This window comes from Vollenhovia emeryi, unplaced genomic scaffold (assembly GCF_000949405.1).
Source record: "Vollenhovia emeryi isolate VEMERY1.0 unplaced genomic scaffold, V.emery_V1.0 DF939145.1, whole genome shotgun sequence".
NCBI lineage: Eukaryota > Metazoa > Arthropoda > Insecta > Hymenoptera > Formicidae > Vollenhovia > Vollenhovia emeryi.
This window is the reverse complement of record NW_011967221.1, coordinates 2,447,588-2,473,330: the sequence shown is the minus strand read 5'-3', so window position 1 is coordinate 2,473,330 and position 25,743 is coordinate 2,447,588. Positions and strand designations below refer to the sequence as shown.

Here is a 25,743-nt window from a genome sequence, read left to right as displayed (position 1 = left end):
ACCGCGGTGCCACGTTTCTAAACGGATCAATTTACTGAGTGCTCCCTTTTCTCGTCTCAAATAATTCACTAATGAATAGCGCTAAATTTCAGATTCTTTAAGGAGTCATTCCACTTTAACGGCCCAAAAACTATGCTTATCTGTAGCCATTTTTTTACAGCAAATACACCATACAATGAAATAAATCTTTTTGGGATTTACCAGGGCTTTAAACAATTTTTTAATTAAGCGTTTTCTACACCGTTCGATTGGCGTGTCAAAAAAAGATGCAATTCCATCGCGTCGATGACTTTCATCATTCAGGCTTACCTGAAACAAAAAATCAAAAAGATTTTTAATCTGTATGAGTGTCGCTACGTCCCGAACCTCAATTTAGAATTTTTATTTAAAACAAACTTTTGAAAAGTACTTTTTAAGACTTTCTTTCAAACTGGCACCATTTTGTTGCTTTTAAATAAAAATTCTAAATTGAGTTTCGGGACATAGCGACACTCATACGGATTAAGACTCTTTTCGATTTTTGGTTCAGGTAAGCCTGAATGATAAAAGTCAACGCAGCGGACTTGCATCTCTTTGGACACGCCATTCGAACGGCGTAGAAAACGCTTAATTAAAAAATTGTTTAAATTATGACAACAATTTTTGGTGTTATTTAAGAGTGCCCTAATAAATCCTAAAAAGATTTATCTCATTGTATGGTGTATTTACTGTGAAAAAATTGTTAAAGGTAAGCATTATAGTTTCTGGACCGTTAAAGTGAAATGATCCCTTAAGTTGCTCAGGCTAATCCTCATTTTACATGATTGAAACTCGACTTTTATCCCTTCGTGTTTCGGAAAAAGTTAAGGCTGATATTTTGCGATCGCTTCTCAAACGTATGTACATATGTCCGTGAGGAAGCGTACGTGTCGAAGTTCTCTTATAGAAAGTTCTCGCAGTTCATTGGCGATGTTAATATAGAACATAAATTCTTTAAGAACAAAGTCATAAATTCTCGAACGCGCGCGTCGTTCTGTTTATTCGCCTGTTCACGCTTATTCGATCCGCGCTCCGGTTTCACATATTTTCCCCAGTCGTTTTACCGGCCAAGAAAGCTGCGCTGCGTATGAAATAAATAATAACGCGAAGTACGCCCGTCCCCCAGGGGATTAACCAATCTGCTTCCCCGTTTGAAATTAGAAACCTCGACTGAGTTACGGCGCAAGGGAAAAAAGCCAATTCCGATATACGAATTTCCAATTCCCAAAGAGGCTGAAATACCGCCGAGTCTGCCTCTTACGTTCTTGTAATGTTCCTGACATCCCCTGGTACCAAGCATGAAATACGAGCGATGCAATAGTGCATGATATATTCCGCGATTAACTATGGATCATCATCATTGTACGGTTAGGTTACCACGAGAAGATCGGAAAATTTCTAGTCTAAATAAAGATAAATTCAAATGCGCCATCTCTTCGAGATCTCTTCGAGATCTCTACACAAGTATCGTCCAAGTCCGAGGCGGTAGAATTAAAATAAGATTCTGAACGGTCCATTTATTATTAATGATAACAAATGAACTTAAAGAACATTCGATGCTCTTTAAAATAAGAGCACTGAAAGATAAAAAGGAACGAGACATCTTTAAAAAATCATACTTGTTAGCTCCTATTTTGCCTTTGATCGTCGCTTTAATGGCGGACTCCGCAAGTTGAAAAATTTATAAGAACGGTAAATAGTTGCTCGAAGCCCCTTAAAAGCGAAATTATTTAAAACTTGGAAAATGGGTCCTCTCCCTCCCAATCCGCGCTGCACGGTAAAGTCGATACGGTGAGTGTTGTTACCATAAATTTTAACCAGAGCATTACTGTCGAAACGCTCTTATGTATTATCACGGGTTTGCCACGATCAAGGGCAAAAACAAACGAATTAAAGCTAAACGCCGGGATTATCTTATTTAACCATTAGGAAAGCCGTCCGCCACCTAAATTACACGTATTACACCGATGGAAATTAATACCGGTAATGTTCTCCATCGAACGCTTTCATGAGCAAGAAGCGTACATCGTTAACAAGTTAATCGGCTGTATTTCCACGAGCCTGTCTGAAATGCAAGCCAATTCTATCCCTGATATATTATCGAGGTTTACTAATATAAAACGTTTTATGGAGAAAATGATTTACGAGAGAAAAATATCAACTCCGGATCCTCTCTGATATGCAGCATCAATGTAATATATTTACGAATAGTAACAAGTGACCTGCAACTTATCAATAATAATAAGTTAATGTTGTTGTTATCCGATATTTGCAATTTAAAATTAGATTGTAATATAATAATTCTGATAGAATAATACTAATCAATATATTATATATTTTGAAATCGGTAATACACCATTTCGATAATGAACGAAGAAGAGAAGTAAGCATCAAACTTTAATTCCTGCGCACTTTTATTCAATCTTTATGTGAAAATATTGTCGCAATATTGTGACACAGAGAAATAAAATTGCGCAATGTCGCAATATTTTCACGTAGAAAATACTTGGCAGATATTTTATTTACGAAAAAAGGATTCGCCAGATTTGAAAGCTACAAGCTGAAAAATAAAGCCGAAGTAACGAAATAGACAAGCAACGTAGATTTTCACTTCGACGAGGCGTCAAGAGCACGCCGCCGGCAAAGGGGAAAGTAATTAATCCCTGTCCTGCCATTTAACAGATACCTACATCGAAAGGGTCGCAACGAAAATGAAAATCCAGCCGCCTCGCTCCTGAACGGCGGCAAATTGAGTCCAAGTTTGATAGTTTACCTCTTTCTTTTTTTTAAATCTTTTTCGCCCACCCGCACGCGGATTCGTTTGTTTGCGCAAGAGAAAGAGCCCGCTCGGACCGACTCGAAACACAGACCTCACTCGATTCGTGCTCCGCGCGCCGGCAATATCGACAAGGAGAAAAAAAGGTCCGGTTTCAGTTGTCGCGAGAATTCGCCTCCATTTCAGATTTAGGTTGCGATAAATGCAGACCCCGGCGGACTGCTCCGCCGTCGGTTGCTCCCCGACCGCTCTGTCGGTAGTTATCACGACGATAAGCCATTGCGCGTCAAGCCTGGTGAAAACTCTTTCAGGAAAAACTCGCTCAAGGCCGACAGTCTACGGTACTACGGGCGGCACCGGGTGGTTGGCCTTTGACCCCAACCTCGGGACAAAAGTCAGAAGAATCCAATGAACCATGCATACAGCCACTGTCGCTTTAACATGCGCACGCCCTGCTGCGAGAACCGCCCCGATTTCTCTCGCGATAACGTGTTTTCATCGAGGTTCTATCATCCCGTACGACGTAAAACGCTGTAAATTACCGCCTTTCTTCGGCGAATTTTTCCGCGGCATTGTCTCATCTCATCTCAGCGATGAGGTTGTCGAGGGGTTCGCTGCAAGTTGTCGTTCGAACACGAATGTAATGTGGGAGACGCGCAATTTAATACAACTAATTCAATTTGCAACACGATAATACCATAAATTAGTAATCCCCAATTTATTCGCCATTAGATTAAATTAATCGACCAATTAAATATTTTTGTAGAATATTATTGCGGTGATGTTTTAGGGAAAATAATTGTATCCCTGCCGCAAAAGGAAGAGCGGGATATATTCCAGCGAAATCGCGTGTATAAATAATAAATCCAGTAACAAATGATTCCAAACCAATTCCTTCTTCATTTAATAGATAATTAATTTCTGATTAACGCAAATCGCGGAGGGATTCGAAGATTACAATGCGCAAATAATGCGTAATGCGCTGAGTTAATTTATGAAATTTTCCACAGGCAGCGGTTATAAAATTACACGAACGACTAATTTGAAGCCGCGTGTATGCAAATATGTAATCCAAATTCGTTTGATAATCTTCGTCGGGTATCGCGTTACAATCAAGACAACCGCTGCACTTGTGACGAAGTTTTCACCAACATAAAAACTACCGGTATAGTTATCGACGTCGTTCGAGCTCTTATAAAAAGTGCCTGCCCTTTTTTTCGTTACTGAAGCGCGGTTATTACATCAGCGTAAAACTTTCCAATTGGATTATAAAGTTTTCTGGGCGGCGTAATTTCTACACTAACGACGAGGCAGTGGAATTATCGAATCACTCCTGTGTATAAGCAAATGGATGAGAAAAAAAATAATGTGATTCTTAACTTTGGATTTTCACTCCTATTAAATTGTCGAGGTAACGCTCACACTCGGCAATAAAAGTAGATCTTTCTGAAGCTTCTCGCCGTGTAGGAAGATTGTGTACGGCTGCGCTGACTGTGGCATTCTTCTGGAAAAATATTAGAGAGCGGAAAGAGGCTCGCGACTAATTGTAAGAAAGGTTTTTTCGCGCGTACGTGCGCTGAAAACAAATTTTTAGCTACCGTAGCTAATCATGGTTTGCTAAATATATGTCGCTGCCATAACTATAAATTTTTAGGCCACAGCAAAAACGACTTGCAACACTTTTATGGAATAGCAGCAAGTTGATTGGCTACACATTTCTCGGAACCCTGGAACTTGGAACCAAGAACACTCGGTTTCTGTTATTTAAATTGATTAAATACAAAACACGCGCGATTTCGTAGTATTGGCTACCCATTTAAATATCTGAATTATTGGTTCATACCTAGAAAATTATCGCCGCGGTCGCGAGATATTTTTTTTTCAAGAAATTCCCCGTTCCCTAGAGAGCTAGTCATTCTTCCTCTCTGATCCCAAAGGAGGATGTCGCATAATGGACTTTTAGCGCAGCCGTTCGCGGAAAGCCAGTCCTTTTTCCACGGCAAAGCTGAATTTCCCCGGCACAAAGGCAAAAGTTCCGAAACATCTCGACGGCACGTCGGGAACGGAGCTCTCGCGTTTGTTTCCACATTAACGCGTCTTAACATAACGCCCCGAGCCATTCCGCGCGAGTTTCTCGCCGCTTGCACGTCGACGCCTTATTATCACTGCGATAACTTTATATCCGCGTTACGTGTTCGCGTTAGCGAGGACGATCACCGTTGCCGCTTTGCTCGCGGCTAACGTCGCCGATTAGCGGGGGAAAACATGTGCGTTCGACGGCGGAGCGCTTGAAATTCATCGTCAAGACGCGAAGGATGAAGACGAGAAAGATTCACGTTCTCAGGAAACTCGGCAAGTTGCGAAGGGTATATCCTTTCGTGCGTTCGCCACCCTGCCGCATTGTAAAATAGCAGCGGAGTGTACGTAATCCATCGAGATTGCGGCTCCGCCTCGGATTTACGGAAGAGGACCAGACTTGCCGTGGCGTGTCTGCTTTTACAAGCAGATTGGATCGTCCGCGGCTTGGGGGGTTTCCGTGTCCGGTCCCCGGCCGGAATCGCGAGATTCGCACCGGGCGACCGGATCTGCTTCCGTAAGCCAAATTTGCTTACCCAATGGCGCTCATCTGACGATAAACACGGAAGTCACCGCGTAATAAGACTCCACCCTTTCGGATTACGTGGCGCGCGAGATGTCCTCGATTTAACTTCTGTCCGGCCCAACTTTCCTCGGACCAGCGGACGCGCTTTCATTTCCTGCGCTCCATGGGAAAATACGCGCCATTAAACATGCAGATAATCTCGAAGATGACCGCGTTTGATTACACATTTAATTACTGCGTCTGACGAATATGAGGCCGAAACGAATATGATGCCGCTGCAATTCGGGAAGTCAGCCGCGTCGTGTCTGCGTGTGTAACTTGTTTAACGTATCGCCCTGTAAATGATGCATCGCGCCAGGAAATGAAGTCTAGAAATAGCGGAATTTTAGTCCACGTGTATCAATATTAATGCGATATTGCTATGCCGTTATATTATTGGCCAAAATATAGGATGCAGCTATAAATAAGTGATAATTATGTGATACGATAATTAATATTCAATATGGGAGTATCATTGCGGTCGTGATGCAAAAGTCATAATACGTGTCCCATTGTTAAAAGGATTTAATATTATTAATGCAGCTTAGCCACGATTAAAGTAGGAACTCCATAGAATTGCATATTGTCCACGTAATTATTATGCGAATATATTAGAATGAATTCGTGTTCCTGAATAGCAATGGGCGAAACGCGATGTTTGAAATCGTGATACAGCTCGAGAACAGGCGATTTTCTCGCGGCCGATTTTCAATTTCTATTTGCTTTTCGCGTAAATAAAAATACAACGAATTCACTTTGCGGTCCCGGCTTATTTTTCCACGAAAAACCAGCCTCTTCTCGACTGTGTTACGGATGCACTTCTCGGCGTATCGATCAGGTACACGCGAGCACCTAGAGCGTATCGATGTGGCGTATCGCAGATAAACGCCTTCGTATCTTCATTACCCATAATGTCGAGCTTTAATGGGTGGGGATACGGCAGCGTGGTACGACAAGATATGGCGATTTTTCTTTACCATAATCATACGATGCAATAATTGTACGATGCTATTATCTCTCAGTGGTTATCTTACGACGTTTAAAAAGCGAGATAGCCTGTAATATAATTTTCCTTTTTTATTGCAGATCTTACGTAGAGATCAGATTTCTTTGTAATTAACGTACGTTTCATTTACACGTCAGAGTTTGCGTTGTGCGATTTTTTTTATACAATCTTTCCGGTGGCAAGTACGAAGAAATGAATGCCTGGCTGGAAAACGATTAGAAGCGATAAGTCTTTTTGCGCATTCTCGCCTAACTAAAGCTGTCAATGTATGCATCTCGATATAAATTCGGTCCTTAGCGAAATGAAATAGAAATTGATACAACACAGTTACTATATTATTCTTATCAGTGTCACCTATGAATATATCATGAGTACAAAAGAATTTATCATAGATATAAAAGTGAAAAATTAATACTTCCGTGAATAATTGCACGCTTCTAATTTTACGTGCTTCGGCTAAGCTTTTCCTTCCAGAGATACTCTTTCTTAAAATGTATGTTGAACATTTATAGACGAGGTGTCTCATGTTCTTCTATTTTCACCATATACTCGTTTGTCTTGCTCGGACATGGGCTCATCCGTTATTTTGATGTAAAAATAAAGATGTAATTCTTGCACATAAGCAACACGGAAGAATGTTCCGCAATTTATTTTAGTTGGGCGTGATATTGCAAAATATTATTCTCTTTCTTGCAACTCTAAAATTATTTCATTAAGGCGCTCGAATAAAATGGTAACCACATTTTGCAATTCGACAAAAGTACTTGATATTCGTATTGCGATAAAATGAAAAATATGATTATTTCAAAATTACGTTTACTATAATTATTATTATTAAACTATATATTATGGTTTGCATTATAAAACGCATTAGATCGTAAATTCATACTACAGCTTTTTGTAAAAAAAGAGACAATGAGATATTTTCACTTATTAAATTTAATAAATATACAAGTCCAAATAGCAATGTATTTTTTAAATTTTCTATTTTGAACGAATTTTGTGTTGCGGGCGAATCAACGGTTACGCTTGTACAAATATACGAGGCATTAGGTTTATGGCTAGCATAAGAGAGAAAAATGCGTAAAAGTTTCTTTTCGTTTTTACATCACGCGCAATGATTTAGTACTCATATCCTATATTTAAAACTGTTACTTTATTTCATGAATATAAATTCCGAAGGTGCTATTTACGTATTCCTCGCGGACTATTTCAAGAAGCCGACACGACGTTGCATGACGTTTATACCGAAGGAAAAGCATGTGACGTAAAACGCTCTGATTTAAATTTTCCTGTTTGCATTTCGCCGAAGCCAGAGATGTAAGTTTACACCTTTTCTGCATTTGCATGTTTAGCTTCTGTTACGCATAAAAACGCGTGAAAACATATCGCACCTAACCACTTTCCAGCCAGGCGTTCGCTCTTTTGTGCTTGCAAATATGATTTTATGAAAAACAGAAGTCGACAAATAACGCAAAGCATAATTAAAACGAGCTTTGCGAATCTAAAGATAAATGAAAGGTCTCGCATTCAAATATTGATAGATTAAACGTAATATTATTCCCACGGTGAAATATCTCGTTACATCCTGCGTATCCCAGTGTGCGTTTATCTAAACACTCGGTTTGCGCAAGCCCCGTGAAAGAAAAGATTTCTCTTTTAATCCCCACGGTAATTAGCCCTTAAAACCGCTAAGTACAGCTAATGAAATCTTATCCGCAGTCCGGATGCTCCCAGGGCTGTTTCACGCGCTACGTACTAATTGCACCGCCGAGAACTTTTTTGCCGGATCAACAAGGTTAAATTTCCTTTGAGGACGCACCCCCAGCCTTCGCCGTTCTCACGCATCGCGGCAGCGTGCCATCTTTCCGCGCTGGCAACGCCGGAGAAAAAGCTTGTCCAGGACCACTGCTCGACGATACTTTGTACTCGCTGCTTTGTACTCTAAGCAGGTCGGCACGCCTTAAAGCCAGTAGCCCGAATCGGATTACGACGTGTCGCGATTTAACGCTCTCCGCGCCTTTGTTTCTCCCCCATCGGAGGTCCATCCACTATATCCGTGACTGGACTCGAGGAGATTCGCTGATTTCCAATCTTTCGTCACGTGGAAAAATCGCGACCGATGCTCCCGATTGCGGAAGCATCTTCGCGAATATATTTGCCAATGAACTCGGAGCATCTTAACTGACTGTAGAAGATCGACGTAATTTTTTTTTTCCGCGAGACTATGCGACCGGCGGTAGCGAACGGCGGATCTATCATCTGCGCCGGGACCGAAACTTTAGCTCTTACTTAGCCGCGAATTCCTCGTGATGGATTATTCCCGACGTCGTTTATATATTTTCCACTCGAGATAAATTACCTCGAAAATTCTCACGGTGAATCTCTTAATTGAGGAACGCGGTTTGCCGGAGAGTTCAACTTGGAAATACTTGGGATTTTATTGAAAAAGAGAATTATCGTTTCGCGACCCGCGTGGAATTTTTCCTCGATCCGTATTCGTGTACGAGGGGAGTAAATCAGATGCTAAACACCTTGCTAATAATAATAAAGATCAATAGTTGGTTATTTATGAAAAATATTGTTCTACTTTTACGGCTGGAGAATGCATGTAGCGAAAGCCACTTTTGGATCGCAATCTTATTATTATATCTTCAGTCAGATAAGAAAAATAATGTCAGGCAAATATGTCAGCGGTTAACAGAGATAAGATTTGCAGCGACTTGTAACAAAAGCAACAGAAAAATCTCTTCCGTCACATAAGATAATACAGGTACGATACTTTACTTTACGACGTATTACTCGCGACTTAATACACTTTTCACGCAGATTGACTTTTCATCTCACGGGATGATACATCAGATTCTCCAAGGTACAGAACGTTTCTTATTGGCAGAAATGCCGAAGCAAATCGTGACTTTGCTATGTTACAAGACCGACAAGCCTGAAATAGAATTTGTGCCTGGGCTGAAGTCAATGTCGAGAAGAAATTTTTGTCTCGATAAATTAAACAATTTAAACTTAGCATACAATTTGTTCGAAGGTGATGTATGAACAGATTGTTCTGAAAAAAAGAAAACTCCGCCGTTAATGCCGCTCGATAAAATCTGCCGGATATTTTCGGCAACGCTCCTCGCGCTACGGCAATTCGTAATGCGATCTCGAGATAAAACGCGAGTTTATGTGAGGCACGTAAATAGGTCGGCATCCTTCCCGCGACTGGCGGCTCAATTTTTAATGACCGATCGATAAATTAGGGACTTAATGTTGGTCGTTCCGAAGGGATTTTTTCCATCACACGGATTACGGAGGCGTACGCCCGATATATATGGAGGCTACGATTAAAGCCGGTGAACTCGCGGAAGGGAAGCGTTTTATTCCCGAGCAAAAATTACGCGATATTGCCTCGATGCCGGGGGAGGAACAGAACTCACTCGGCGGAGTACAAGTTATTAAACGATCTCGACGACGTTACTTCACGATGGCCCTAGAGCTCATAAAGCGGGGGCCTCGTCGCTGTAACACGACTTCTCGTTCTCAGCCACGTGAGTTTAGTTCCACGTTGCCATTATCAAACGAGATAATTCCCGCTGTGACAACGTGAACAAAACGGTTTTGAGCGTCATTCGTTTGTCCAATTAACGAAGGCTAAAAAAGACACCCATTAAAAATACTCTGTAATCAAGCGAGTTCACATCGGATAGTTTGCATCGCAATCTTATTATATCTTCAGTCAGATAAGAAAAATAATGTCAGGCAGATATGTAAAGTTGTAAAATTGTGGTAAGTAAAATTGAAAATCCTTTTCTTACAAAAGAAACAAAGTCTGACAAAGAAAACCAATTAACGGTGACTTCGAGCAGAAGCGATAGTCGATAGAATAACGCGTCAAATAATCGAGAGGGAAACGTCCGTCTTAATCTCGAGGGGGAGGAAAAAATCAAAGTTGCAAATCCCCTCTCGTCGCGAGAGATCAAAGTATAGTACATTCTCAGTAACGTCTGTCGTAAATGCGTAAGACATTTTGCGAAATTCCTGCGACTCTGTTTCAAAACCTTTACGATACCAACCGCAAATCCAGTTGTATCTACAAATAAGCGTTTCTTCGCTTATTTTTTAACCAATGACGTGCCCAGAGTGTTCTCCTCGAGAAACGGGATCGTAAAGCCCAATGCGTTTATCGAATACGCGGCACGATATTGTTTCTTTACGATCGGGATCGTAAACCGTGCCGCGGCTTACAACAACGCGCAGCTTTTGCAGTTGCATTCAACATGCGGCACGGAAGCCTCGTATATCTATATGTATCCGTACGTACATGTGTGCAACTCTCGCAATCGGTCTTATTAAACTCTCAATCTCGGTGCTTTAATCCAAAAGCCACTTCTGGATAGGGCGGCGAGCGAGGAGACACAGGGGTAGTAACCGCCGCGGGCAACACCGTCGTCCCCGATACCAATTCCTTTCGTATGATTTCCGGGGGTTGGAAAGCTCGCGGTGTACACAAGTGCCCGCCTCGCCGCGACGCTCACCTTTTTATTATTCCATGGCGTGTGAGACGAAGCTCGCGTAGGGCGTGTCGTGCCATTTGCATTCTCATTACCATCGGCGGTTCTTATTTAAATAGGTGAACAACTGCAAAGCACTCGGGTGGTCGGAGAGCTCGTTAGGCGGCCCCTCCCGAGTAGGTGAGAGAAGGTGGGTGGCCGTATGCACAGGTACATCCGTTGCACCCTGCGCTCTTCCGACGCACCACTCACCTTCACCCTCCGCAGACCATGCTGCTTTTAACCCCTCCCTTTAAGACACAGTCTAGCGAGGAGGGAAAGAATGAGAAGGAGAGAGAGAGAGAGAGAGAGAGAGAGAGAGAGCCGGATGACTGCAATTTCGCGCGAGGACGCGAATCCTCGTGGCCTCTGACCTCGCATAACGCGGTGGAGAGGGGCAAAGGCAAGGGGGAATCTTTTAAATTCAACGCGGTACGCTTCATTAGTGGCTGCGGTTTGCTCGGCGGCCGCAACGATTTAATCCGAGCTTGCGCGCGGCGTCAAGCCGCGCCGCCATCCCGAGGAAATTCAATTTCGCTACGGCGGTAATGGACCAGAACGTTTCCGACCGGAGAGTCAGGCCGACTCTCGGAAACGCCGATCGACTCTCGGTGTATCCCGCCGAAAGCGGAATCCGTTCGAACGTAACGCGGATTCCGGGTGGCGCGACCGTTCGCTTCTAAACGCTCGCGGCATTCGATAGTTAATCGCGCGCGAGTACGACACAAACGACATCGACAGAAATGTCTGACATGCATACTCCGGAAAACTTCCGGTGGGAAAGAGCGTCGGGATACGCAAGTGAAATGTCGAATACAAATCCGGCGATTCCCCCGAAAATTCGGCACAGTTTATCTGCAATTTTTAATTATATGATTACAACGTGTGAATACGAATCGCGCGGCTCCTGTCGAGTCCGAAATTGTGTTTAACAAATTTGGAAACGACCGTATGAAAAATTGTTAATAATTGAAAATCTATCTTTATGCTATTCTGACTTTCTTAATATATTTTTAATTCTTTGGCTTTTATAAATCAGAGAACTCTAGACTTGATACAGAGAAATATTCATTTTTGAAAGTGACATTAATGGCGTGTAACAATAAATTAATTTTTTATGAGTTAGCTTTCAAGCTTTGTAAATATCTTATTGTATACCTTATATTTAATCTTATTTAAATTTTCATTGGCTTTAATCCTGCACCCTCCCCATTTTCCATTATACATTTAATTATTCGAATTGCAGTTATCTGTATTTACTTTATCACCAACTTGATTTAATGCAGGCAGATCAAATGAATAATAGGTGTCATGCCAAAGCGGCAACTTTAATTGCGATTTATTTGAATTTCATTAACTGGATTTGTGCGAAAATTGTGCTCTCTTACGAGCTCAATATAAATATTTTTTAAAATATAAAAATAAACGGAATGTACACATAGACAGAAGCTTCTGCTTGAAGTTGATTAAATTAAATTGTAATAAAAAGCTAACCAAAAAGTTATATTATATTGCTACGTTATATTGACGAAACTATTTTTAACGCGGAAGGGAAGTGATTGCGCTCGTTTTTAGATTCGCAAACCTGCCGAATGTTGCGGCATTACGTAACGCTATGCAAATATTGCGCCAAGTCCTTCGGGAGTAAAACGTCGAGTACACGGAAGATTTCTCGGTTCGGAAACAAGAGCAACGGGCGAGGCTCCCGGAAGTTATAGCGCGGAACAACTTTCATGCTTGCAAACGACAAAGTTCGACCCTACGATTCGATCTAATATATTACAAAGATATGCATACCACTTGGAATTTATAATGGTACATAAGCTCGCCTACCACCGAAGCAGCGGCAACAAGCATTTCATTTCGGCTCGTGCTTTTCCCACCTCTTGTTCATTGTTGGAAATTAGAGTTTCATTTAACGTACTGATTTTTAGTCCATTTCCGCGCAACGAGGCCAACCTGGCCACTCTTCGTCAACCAGAATATTACTATTATGTATCTGCAGATTGTCGCGATATCGCAACCTTAAGGTCTGAAATAAATTTTTTATAATAAAATATTTTATAATAAAACATTTTGATTAATATTGACGTTCCGACGTCACGGCTGATACATTCTTAAACAATATTTTGCAACTTCATTATTTTTGGCCGGTTTTGCCCCCTTTTTTAACAATCGAGAACTAGATACAGATTAATATAATTCAACCGTGTAATATAAACTATATAATTAGCCTGTCACCTAATTAGGATGAAATTTAATTAACTGCCTTAATTCAAGTAGAAATATGAATTGCGTATCTCTCGTGAAAAGCGAATTAATTAATTGGGATGCGAACGAGAGAATGTCTGAAACGGTCACTCTGGAATACGGAATTTCACGGGGGGCCGGAGGGGGAGGGAAGGGAGGAGGAGCGGGAGGGTGGACGGAGGGGGCCTAAGCAGAAACTGCGATAAGCGCGAGCGGATTAAAAAATAAAATCCCCTGGCGTAGGAGACGCGAGGGCATATTGATTTTTCTACTCCGGCGCTGCAGCCAATGACCTAACGTTACCCCCGGCTGCAAGCACGGCCCTAACAAAGTTATCCGAAGAATGACGTGCCGTACACGGTGTAGCACGGCGGAAATCGACGCCCATTTACCACTTCGTATTCTCGATCATGTCCCCACACGTGACCCCCGGTCGCCCCGCGTCGCGACCCGGTCGCACCGCGTCTTAAGACACCATCTGGCAACCGCCCAATCCGGTCATATTTTTCCGATCGTAACAGGTCACGCGGGTATGTGACAGCATCCCCGAGCCACGGTGATTTACCGCGGGCATTAAATTACGACCGTCGGTCGGCTGATCTTCAGGATCGGTATCTTTTGAACGAGACACCGAGACCAGGAGCCCAGTGACCAACGACGCTGTTGACTTCTTTTCTCTCTCGCTCTCTCCCTTTTATATATAATATATATTTTTTGAGGACGTTACCCGTCGGCTTTTCGATCCCGCGGGATCCAACCTTGTCCTGTTGAAAATTGAGGTTCGTCCGGTAAGTATACGTGCGCATGTACACACATGTTTCGTGGTTCGTCGAAAACAGGATAACCATATTTTTCTGCGGGCGATCCGAACCATAGGCGAGACAAGCAACGACAATCTCCGGGAGGAAAACACGCGGGGCTGTGGGATTCGTAATCTTTTGTTACCGAAGCCAGAGCAAGGGGAAAAAGATAAGTTTGAGCGTGTACACTTAACGAATTAAAGGTAGCATTTTCTTCTGAAAAACAATTTAAATATTAGGTACATTATTCCAGCGCAGAAAATGATTAGTCCTCCATTACTCGCGTGGGAATTAAAACACACTTCAGCCTTAAAAATCTACCAAATTGGTAAAATTTTTTCCATTGATCGCACGCGGCACGAATTGTTTCGCAGTTGAGGAGAAACTCTTGCTCTTATATCTTCGTCATGAAGATATAATAGAGTATCCTTAAATTGTGCCATGAAAGAGAACAAGGAAAATTGAGACATTATGATGGAATGTATTAAAACATACCCCGGGTAATATAGGATCAAAGACGAGTCGAGTGAAAATGATAGATTTTGAAATACTCGAGTGTATGCTAGCGTATCTGTGATTAATATAGCAAAAACTGTTGACTGATATTAACGAAAAAGTGTCAAGCGATAAAAAGGAATGTAAAACTTGTTTGACGAATCTTCCTCTTTAATATCGGACATTTTTCAGCTCGCAAGATCACCATTGAAAACTGTACGGGATATCTTGACGTTAAATCCGATATAGTCTAAATCTGAAGTCTCATTTGCGTCGATGAGGAATCAGATAAAAATGATACCGCGTTGAACCCGTCGGGCATTTCTAGCCACTCCCGGGCGCTTACCTCGAGAGTCTTCGAACGAGAACGTATTCAAGCGTGCATTTTCGAAGACGATAGCGAGCCCCCCGTGCCTCGAGTTGACGCTGAATTTCATCCCGGCGATGTTTCTCATTGTTCGCAGAACCCGCGGCGGTGCGAAATCCGAGTGTCGGCGCGAGAAACGATGAACGAATCGGGACGAGCCAGGAACGAAGCGGTGCGATAATAATAATATGTGGACGACGTCGCCACGGACCAGGAGAAAGTGGCGACAACCGTCGACCCCATCGTGCAGAGTACGTGACAATCGGTGGAATCGCCGTCGGGACGGCTTCCGCATCATCTACTCGGTGATCCTGGCGGCGTGCATGGCGACGCAGGAAGCGAGGGGTGCCAAGTGTCCGCCACCGGACACAATACCCGGCTGCCCGTGTTACAACTTCGAGAACGGCGGTCTGTTCCTGGAGTGCGCAGGTGCCACCGAGGAGTCCCTCAGGAACGCTTTGTCCGGCGTGATACATGCCGCTGGCGAGGAAGGTAAACCGTCCATGATACAACGCGCAAAAAGCGGAGATCAGCGGGGAGAACACGTATTCCGCTCGCATACATAAGTAGAAACAGCCACTGTACGTCCGTAAAACGGTGGTAACCGTCATACCGGAACAGCTGGCGCAGAATAAAAAAAAGAAAACGGTAAAACGCCCGAGAGACCGTTCCAGTATCTGTGCAAATAGTTAATAAGCTAATACCTTTTTTAGATCTTATTTCTTTTTCATTTTTTACCTTCCAGTTTTCAAGTAGCTTGACGTCCAAACTCGGAGATAGACTTGACACAACTGTATTTCTCGACCCTCTCTTTTATAAGATACTATTTCAGTTCTTTTTCTAACTAATAAAGGATAAAAGATATTTTTAATTAGTCCGGTTGTATAAATATGTATATATATTTAAACGTAGCGGAATTTATTATTAATTCTCATTTCTTTAATTTGATATATTTTCTATAGAGTTTGATGTAGATTCTGCTCGCGTTTGATATTTCGCAGATTTTTCGTTTTCCATGATAAAAATTCTCAATGCATGTTTATTTCTCGAAAAGCGTGTGATTCGTCCTGGCTCTTATTTGTACATATCGATATTCAATGAAATATTTGATGCGCACCCGAATAATAAAACATGTGGAAAATAGAAAGAAGAATTTAACTTTGCATTTCGCAACTGTAACTCACAAAGCACCGTCAGTGGCTTTGACTGAAATATCTCGCGATTGTTCCAGGAGCGCTCGTTCAATCATTGAGCGTGTACGAATTGGATCGGAAAGTAGAGGAACTTCGGTCCGCCGCTTTCCCGGCGGGCTCGCAAATTAGGCATCTGCAAATATCGCATTCCGCGATACGCGAAATAAGCGAGGATGCTTTTACGCGACTCAGTAAAAGCCTGGAATCCTTGGCACTCGTATCCGGTCGACTACCTCAAGTACCTCAAAAGGCTATGGCCTCGCTGAGCCTACTCAAAGCGCTGGACCTGGAGGCCAACCTCGTTTACGAGCTGCCTAGCTTCAGTTTCTTCGGGCTCGCGTTAATTAAACTGAACCTGAAGGGCAATCAAATCATGAAAATTTCGGAGTACGCCTTTGCCGGGCTCGAGGGCACTTTAAAGGACCTGGATCTGGCGGAAAACAAGATCAGAGTATTCCCCATGACGTCCTTAAGAAGATTAGAACATCTCACGTCCTTGAGGCTCGCTTGGAACGAGATATCCCAGCTCCCGGAGGACGGCTATTCCAGACTGGACGCCTTAAACTTCCTCGATCTGAGTAGCAACAATTTCAAGGACATTCCGCTCAATTGCTTTCGCTGCTGTCCGTCCCTAAAGACCCTCTCGCTTTATTACAACGCGGTCGAGTCGGTCGACAAGGATGCCTTTATATCGTTGATCGATCTCGAGTCGATAGACCTCAGCCACAACAAGATCGTGTTTCTTGACGTGGCCACCTTCCGTGCCAATCAAAAGCTCAGGTCGATCGATCTCAGCCACAATCACATACACTATATTCGAGGCGTGTTTTCGAGGCTGCCCGAGTTGAAGGAGCTCTTCCTGGCGGAGAATAACATTCTCGAGATACCGGCGGAAACGTTCGCCGGTAGCACGAGTCTCTCGGTCGTGTACCTCCAGCAGAACGCCATCAGGAGGATCGACGCGCGCGGCCTGGCGACGCTCGGTCAATTAGCGCAGTTACATCTCAGTGGGAATTACATCGAGAAGGTGCCGCGCGACTTTCTCGAGCACTGTGAAAATCTCTCGACCCTCTCGTTAGACGGTAATAACATCCGCGAGCTCGAGGTGGGCACGTTCGCCAGGGCGAAGCAGCTGCGCGAGCTCCGGCTGCAGGATAATCAGATAACCGAGGTGAAACGTGGCGTATTCGCGCCGCTGCCGTCGCTACTTGAGCTACATCTGCAAAACAACGCTATCACGGACATGGAGACTGGCGCTCTGAGGTCGCTGCATAGTCTGCAACACGTGAACCTGCAGGGTAACCTTTTGGCCGTGCTCGGCGATGTGTTTCAAGTGTCGAACGACGTCGGCCAGAGCGAGAACAGCGGTAGCTCTTTGGTCTCCATTCAGCTGGATAACAATGGACTCGGCGTCCTACACAATGACTCATTAAGAGGCCAGGCCTCGGTCAGGATCATGTGGCTCGGGCATAATAGGCTAACTCGCCTTCAAGCCCCATTGTTCCGTGACCTGTTGCTGGTCGAACGTCTGTATCTCACGAATAATTCCATATCGCGGATAGAGGACACCGCCTTTAAACCGATGCAGGCGCTCAAGTTCCTCGAGCTCAGTATGAACCGACTGAGCCACGTGACCGTCAAGACCTTCTCGGAGCTCCACGAGTTGGAAGAACTCTATCTGCAGGACAACGGTTTACGTCGTTTAGATCCTTACGCCTTGACGGCTCTCAAAAGACTGCGCATCCTCGACCTCGCCAACAATCATTTGAACGTGCTGCACGACAAGATCTTCCAGGAAGGGCTGCCGATCCGAACGCTCAACCTGAAGAACTGCACCGTCAGCGTCATCGAGAACGGTGCCTTCCGCGGACTGAACAACCTCTACGAGCTAAATCTCGAGCACAATCATTTCACTGCCACGGCGTTGGACCGCCTAGACATACCGGGATTAAGAGTCTTAAGAATATCGTTCAACAACTTTAGTCAGGTTAACGCCAACTCCCTGGACGGCTTGCCATCCCTTCAACATCTGGCGATGGACTCGTCGCAGATCTACAGGATGCCGGCCGAGATATTCTCCAAGAATAAGAATCTAGGGAAGCTATTGCTCAGCTACAATTTACTCAGGGCACTGCCAGCGACGCTGTTCCTCGGCCTGGAGGCGCTCAAGGAGGTGAAACTCGACGGCAACAGGTTCCAGGAGATCCCGTACGACGCGTTCGCGAATGCCACCACGGTCGAGTTCCTCTCGCTGGCCAACAACGTTCTCCACCGCGTCGACATGTCGCGGCTAAACGGACTGACCAGTCTACGGGAGCTCGATCTACGCGGCAACTACATCATGTCTCTCACCGGTTTCGCCTCCGTCAATTTCTCCCGTCTAATATCCGTCGATCTGAGTCATAATCACTTAACCGCTCTTCCGGCGAATTTCTTCGCTCGCTCAAATATGCTGCGGAAGATCGAGCTCGCGGCTAATAAGTTCCGGCAAATACCCGCCGTTGCACTTACGGCGCAAAATATACCCGGTCTAGCCTGGCTGAACGTCACGGCTAATCCCCTCGTGAGAATACACGAGATCAGCTCGGAGGCCAAGTATCCGGCTCTTCAGGAAATTCACATCTCCGGGACGAACTTGACGATAGTTACCAGCCAGGACTTCGAGGCGTTCCCCGCGCTGATGCATCTCTTCATGAGCAGCAATATGATATCCAGGGTGTCGCCCAGCGCGTTTCGCAGCCTCTCGAATTTGCTCACGTTGGATCTCAGTGTCAACGAATTGGAGCTACTGCCGCAGGAAAGACTGAAGGGGCTGGAACACCTCAGACTCCTCAATCTCACGCACAACCGTCTGAAAGAGCTCGAGGACTTCCCACCTGACCTTAAAGCTTTGCAGGTGCTCGATCTCTCGTACAATCAGATAAGCGGTGTGGGAAAGGGCACGTTCCAGCATTTGGAGAACTTGGCCGAGCTGCACCTCTACGGCAACTGGATATCGTCGATCTCGCCGGACGCGTTCAAGCCGCTGAAAAAGCTCAGAATTTTAGATCTAAGTAGGAACTACTTAGCGAACTTGCCGCTGAATGCCTTTCGACCACTCGAAACGCAAATACGGAGTTTACGGGCCGAAGGTGAGTACAATTTATTACTTTGTTCTCCATTTTATTCCGCCGCGATACTTGTCAGAGTTTAGCTGCGATTTACACGAAATTGCAATTACAATCAAAAACAAAACACGCGACAAAACTTTTTTTTATCGCAACTCGATTGTTAAATTATTATCGGGCGATTCTTTTCAATTTTCGTCCTTTCATTTTTGAGAACCGCAAGTCATTTCCTGTATAAAGTATTTATACGTTTCGAGACTGTAATTTGGTCGTTTATTGCGAGTTAGCACGAAAAAAAATTCTTTTACGATTTCGCTTGCACGTATAGGCACACGTGACGCCTTTCACACGGATCGTATCGCGTTATGTTCGACAATAGCAATCTCAGCCGTTGAGATGATTGGTCGCATGCAAAACTCACCGGCGGCGTATCTTCGCATGCGAGCGAATTCGACTCAGTCGAAAATAGCCCCGCCGGGTAGTTACACTCGGGGCTCCTCGACGTCGAGTGAACGATATGAACACCGAGCACACAATCGCGAGCGACGTTACAAAACATCACGGTGCTATTCAACGCGGGGAGCGGCTATAGCGTCGCGGTAATTCAGGTTGCCGTAAACGTCACAGTGTGCTTACGGCAAATCCAAACACTTCGGGCTGTCGCGACTCACGAGATCCTCGTGACAATCGCGACGTGGTGGCGCGATAAAAACTTTATAAGGACCCCCGCGACAAATAGGCCGAGATACGTCTGTAAAAAAGAAAAAAGCAACCCCTCGAGCCCAAGCTCTCCCGTAAGTTAATCACGGACATAAAAATCCGCGTAGAAAACCCGCTGCACTGCGACTGCGAGTCCCAGGAGCTCTGGGAATGGCTGCGCGACCATCAGAAGCTGGTCGGCGGCGGAATGAACCGGAATCGCGGGGGCGGACTGAGGATGAACGACGTGGACGGCGGTCTGCTGAGGTGCGAGCAGCCGCCGGAGCTGCGCGGACTGGTCTTCCTGGACCTGGACCCCCACGCATTCTGCACCGCGCCGCTGGTGCTGAAACTGGCGATCCAGGACATCCAGCCGTTCTCCGTCCTGGTGTCGTGGCAGAGCAGGAATCACTCCGGCCTGCGCGGCTACCAGGTGGCCTATCACGCCCTGGATAACGCCGACGAGGTACCGAAAAACAGTGCACCCTAATTGTGTATAGCGCGCACGGCGAGGTCGTCGCTAAAAAGCGAGCACGGGTGCAACACGGGGTATAAATCGAACGGGCGGAGCGGATAAAATGTAAACGGCGTTTGATTCAATCGATATAGCCGAGGACCTCGCTGTCTAGCGCTCTCTTTTCCTCTCTCTTCCTCTGTGTCGACGAGACTCTAGGTTCATCCTTTGCAAAAACGTGTCGTCACATCCGACACCGTCCTCGCTGATCGATCGGCGCGAACGTGCAAAAAAGCGGCGCGGCGTCCCGGCCGGATTAAGTATTTTCGCCACTTTGAAAGAAATCGAATTTAGCCATTTTCAGTAATTACTAGATAATGGCGGTGCGCTCGTTATTTCGCGAGGAGAAAATTTTGCGTCGCGCGCGCTGTTCCAGCGACGAAAGAGAGAATAATAGTATATTTCCTTTATCGATCCTCACAACAATATTCTTGTTAATCCTTGTAATAATTTTCTTTCTCAGATAATAAGTGAGCTATGGAATATTGCGAGTACATTTTAAAAAATGATGAATTTTTTTTGTGGGAATAATTTAGCACTCTTGCCTAAATTTATTCAGAGAAGCCGAGAACGCGCGGCGCCACTTTTATCGCTCTGAATTCCAGGTACGTGCCAAAATACTCGAGCCGAACGCGCGCTCGGTGAAACTGTCGAAACTGTCGCCGAACACCCGCTACCTGATCTGCGTGTTCGGTCTCGGTAACTGGATGACGTCGCGGATAGAGGACGGGCCGATGGAGCAGCTCAATTTCACGCAGGTCGAGATAATCGCGTCCACGCCGAGCTCGCAGATGACGGACTCCTCGACCAGCCGTTGCACGGACGTAAAGACGCTGGACGCGCCGGACGCGATAATCAGCAGCGACGGCTCGGCGATGGGCGACGTCGGCAGCGTCAGCAGCTTCTTGACGAGGCGGCTGGGCTTGATAGTCGGCTGCTGCATGGGCTTCGTCGTCTTCCTCCTCCTGGTGTCCGTCTTGGGCTACCTCAAAGTGAAGAAGCAGCGGGAGGCGGTCAAGAGGGAGCAGCAGCCGATACCGCCGGAGTACATATCGTATAGACACTTCAGCATACAGAGCGGTGAGGCCGGCCATACCGCTACCAGGCAGACCAGCCAGGACGGCCAGCACTCCAACTTCGTCAACAACACCACGCTGAATGTATGAGAAAAGCCGCGGAACTCCCGACTCGTGGAGGTTTCGAACGTGTGAGCAGGACTCGAGCGATTCGAGCGTGTTATAATCTGTTCGAAGGTCTCCCCGACTCGTGGAAGTTTCGAGTTGACGCGCCAAAGAGCCTCAAACGGACAATACCGGGTGCCGGTCGAATTTCCGGCACAACCGCCGAACTGTCTTTACGAACTGAGAAATTGTCGCAATTAGTCGGTGCTGTGCGCTCAAGTGATACGCACCGAGTGCGCTACGATTGGCTCGATCTCGATGCTCGACGAAGAGCGTCGTTCTCGGGCAGCATCGCTACCAAAAACTGGCCACGCCAGACCACTGCGTTAACGGCAACGAAGAGTTTAAGCGAGTGAGCATGCATGCACGCGAGAGAGGATGCGCGGATGAATGGGAATCTTTATTAGAGTAACGGAGCATTTTATAAAGGATTTTCTACTGAGTCTCAATTCGGTTCCAAGTAGCTTTAATCACCTCGCGTGGCATCGTATCGAACGAGCGCGATCGAGCGGATGAAATGTCTCCCGTAAGAGTTGTACAGAACGGGAAATTGATTTCGATAATGTACGAGCGATGTTAGCCACGCGCGCAGCTCTCGTATACTCTGACGAAAATCGTATAAGTTTTGAACAAGACGAGAGATATCGTACTCTCCGGCTCTGCAAACGAGAAAATTTTCTAAATTTCCGATAAATCCGACCAAATCGCAAATCGGGCCCCTTTAGCCTTTAGAGGGCCGGAGTGGCCGCTACAGTGGTCTGGAGCAAACTTGAAAATCTTTCGGAACATGTATAATAGATTACATGTATGCATCAATTTTCTGTTTAAAAAGTTACAAGTTTCAATGGAAAAATGCCGGCCCTCTAACAGGTTAATGGAACCTCCAAGTATTGGTAATGCGGAGCGTTATAAAATCAATAGGTCTGAAGGACCGAAGTCGCGCGATGTGCATGGTAGAAGTTAAAATGTACCGACGTCGGGCGGATATCAGAAGCTATTTTGGACGTAACGAGGATCATTTTATCCGCAAGAAGAAATCGGTCGGAATCGCGGACGCCGAACGGTGCTTTGGGGGAGGGGGAGGTGGCGGCATCTCTGCAATACAAACGCTCAGTCTTCTTCAAGAGATATGAAATTTTGAGGGGTGTACGAGGCACGATCTCGAGGGTCGCGCGCGCCCCCGGACGACTGTAAAACCGATAACGGGGGCAAGTAGACGGTAGATAGACCCTCGCTTCCGTGTAACACACGACGCGCATTTGCCCAACGATTTACGACTAAACACCGCGTTATTACGTGTCATCCACGGGGCCGCCGCTATACGCGGATGAGATCGGACGGGTGCGAAGTGGCTATTGTGCTTTCTTAATGGCTCGGCAAACCGCGCGGTTTAGAACGTCACCCGCGCGCCGATCCCGCGAAATGGCGCGCCATTTCGCGGTGAACGCCCGCGGTACGACGGTACCATCAATTTCCGATTGGGCCGCGCGCGCGGATCGTCAGGGCGGCGGGGCGGGAAAAATTGCTCGTCCCCTGCGAGCGATCGATTGCACGACGGATTCCAGATCCACCGGCGATGAAGGAGTAAAAGATGTAAAGAAGAAGAAAAAAAACACGCAAACGAGAGAGAAAGGAGGAGGGGTGTAAGTTTAAAAGAAGATATATCCTACACTCGGTTAGCGCTCCGGCGCGATTCTGTAGAATAAGATGCAGGAGCATTTCCACCCTCCCCGATGGGAAGTAAAGTTTCCTCGCAGCGAGCGCGAGATGTGATTAATTTCCTTTATTGCGCGTACTTGCAGCACGCGAATGAATTCTTTCAACGCTGAAAGCGATATTGGTCCGCCAATGAAGAGATGAAATATTCTGCCAACGTCTGCTGAGAATTTAAGACACGTGGATAGGTCGGGATATAAATAAAATTGTACGCGAATCTGTTTTACGTTTTCTTCTTTCCCTTCTGGGTCAAATATTCGTGCGCTAGCCGCTGTCGGAGAATCGGCGATTAAGGTGACGTTCTGCGGCTCGTGTTATAGAATCTATAAATTTACGTGAAACGATTGTATATAGATACGTACGTATCGGGAAACATATGTATTCAGTGGTTAAGGATGTCGATATCACCGAGATTATTAACGTAAAAATTCCGACGATCTCTTTAAATAGCGAGACAACAATAGTAGTTGAATTAGCATCGTCGCGTCGATCCGCCCCGATTTTCCGGGGCCGCAACGAGGCCAGATCCATCAGAACTTTTATCGCGATGGACCGATGTAACGCGTTTTTGCATTAGAAATGAATAACGCGCCCAAATGGTACGTTTGTTGTTTTTTTCAGGATTCGATTTAGATTAACAGATTGACTCGCTCGATATCGCCAATAACCAGTATTAAAGCCGCGAATGCAACGGAACGTCGCGTTTAGCGCGGAGGAATTTTTAATGTCCACGTGAATCCTGCATTTACGTTCGACGGGGGAGGGCCAGGGGGGCGGTGAAATGATGACTGAGGCGATATGCGATATCCAGCGAGTCCGTTATGAAAAATCGTTACGAAATGCAGCGCCGCGAGAAACGTAGCTGCTCGACGGCCGCGTTCGACGCGGCAGTTCGTTATCGCATCGCCGGATCGTTCGGTATCGGTCGGCGGAGGAAACCTCCCCCCGGGGTCACAAGTCGATGAGGAATCTGCGAATATTGAAACCAAGTTGAGATCATGCGCAAGTCAATAATCAAGTTGATATTTAGGAGATTTCGTCATAGCTGCACGGGAAAAAAATGCTATTGAATTATGAAGACATGAAGTTGCTTGAATTAAACGTTAACGGGCTGCAACAAACATAAATGATTCGCTCCGTTGTATTTGCCACGGATTTTAATTTTGAGCGTTGAACTCAATATCCAGATTATTAAGACAACTATCTGATGCTTTTCGTTCATTAATTTTGCTGTTGTTTCAACGATTTTATTTCACTTGCACTGATCTTGTCCACGATCTAGTCATAATTCAATTGATATCGCATTGAATTCCGGCAAAATGTATGCCAAGTATAATAAACTAGTAAAAAATAGGTAAAATTTCAAAAAACTCTCAGTTCTTCAAAATGCCACTTTGTCCCACGATTAGATGATTTTCAGGATATATTTTAAGCGAAATTTCTCTCCGTGTATGTATAAGTTTAGATGTCGATAAGGTATCGGAAAAGTATTACGCGGATCTTGTTACGAAATTAATGAAGAATCCAATCGTCATCGAGTGAAACGGTCCGAATAATCACGATCGATATCGATTTGATCGTCGACTTGTGAATCTGGGCCGCGCCCGGGGGCGAAGAGACAAGGGTGAAAGGAGAGCGAGAGGTCTCGCACGGTTTGGCGAAATCAACGCGGCGCGAGGTCTACGATGTATGCGCGGTTCTCGTTACACACTGTGTACTGTAATATATACGTACGTCACTGTAATAAAAATGCAAATTCTTTTGTAATCAGGTGTTTTACATCTCCCGCGCGGATGCTGCGCGAGCGCGCGAGCGCAAACGGGGGCGCGGACGTGTGATGCGTCCGGGGCCGATATCGCCCAAGCGACGAGATTGAATCACAACCCTGCCCCGGGTTTTTCTTATCCACACGCCCTCCCCGCGTGTACAGGGTGTTACAGCGACATGTTAATGCAGGCGCGCATGATCGTTCATAACCGCGTTATGAAGTTGGCGTGTTAAAGCAAAAAAACAGTTGCCGCTACTCTCGCCGACTTAGGGCCAGTTTCACAAACGTCGTTTAACCGCTAACCCATGGTTAATTGATCCTCTGTCTCTTCTTGGATAACAAGATAGAGAAAGATAGGAAGACGACTGAACTCTGGTTAACAGTTAACCGACGTTTGTGAAACTGGACCTTAATACGCCGAATTTATAACGCAATTATGAACGACCGTGCGCGCCTACGTGAATAGGCAGCTCGTCATACTGACCTGTATGTTGCTGTAACACCCTGTACACGGGGAGAACGATCTTTTACCTCGTGGATCCTTGCTACCGGTCGTGCGTGTATGCCCCCGGTTTTACGAGGGTATATTCGAAACGCACGACGGGGATTACGTTTCTCTGCCGCGCCTCGTGTTATATTTATAGGCTCGCCGGCAGAGCGTGGCT

The 25,743-nt window shown here is 45.4% G+C and overlaps 1 protein-coding gene across 1 annotated transcript in view; it reads left to right on the top strand.

Moving 5' to 3' along the window:
* The window catches only part of LOC105566380 (slit homolog 3 protein-like), a 97,478-nt gene extending 72,401 nt beyond the window's left edge, over positions 1 to 25,077 (top strand). The window contains exons 3-6 of the mRNA XM_012020320.1: positions 14,998 to 15,392; positions 16,132 to 19,224; positions 20,028 to 20,365; positions 21,019 to 25,077. Coding sequence (XP_011875710.1) covers positions 15,089 to 15,392; positions 16,132 to 19,224; positions 20,028 to 20,365; positions 21,019 to 21,579 — 4,296 coding nt within the window. The 5' untranslated portion in view covers positions 14,998 to 15,088 and the 3' untranslated portion in view covers positions 21,580 to 25,077. The remainder of the gene's footprint in view (positions 1 to 14,997; positions 15,393 to 16,131; positions 19,225 to 20,027; positions 20,366 to 21,018) is intronic.
* The last annotated feature ends 666 nt before the right edge of the window (positions 25,078 to 25,743 follow it).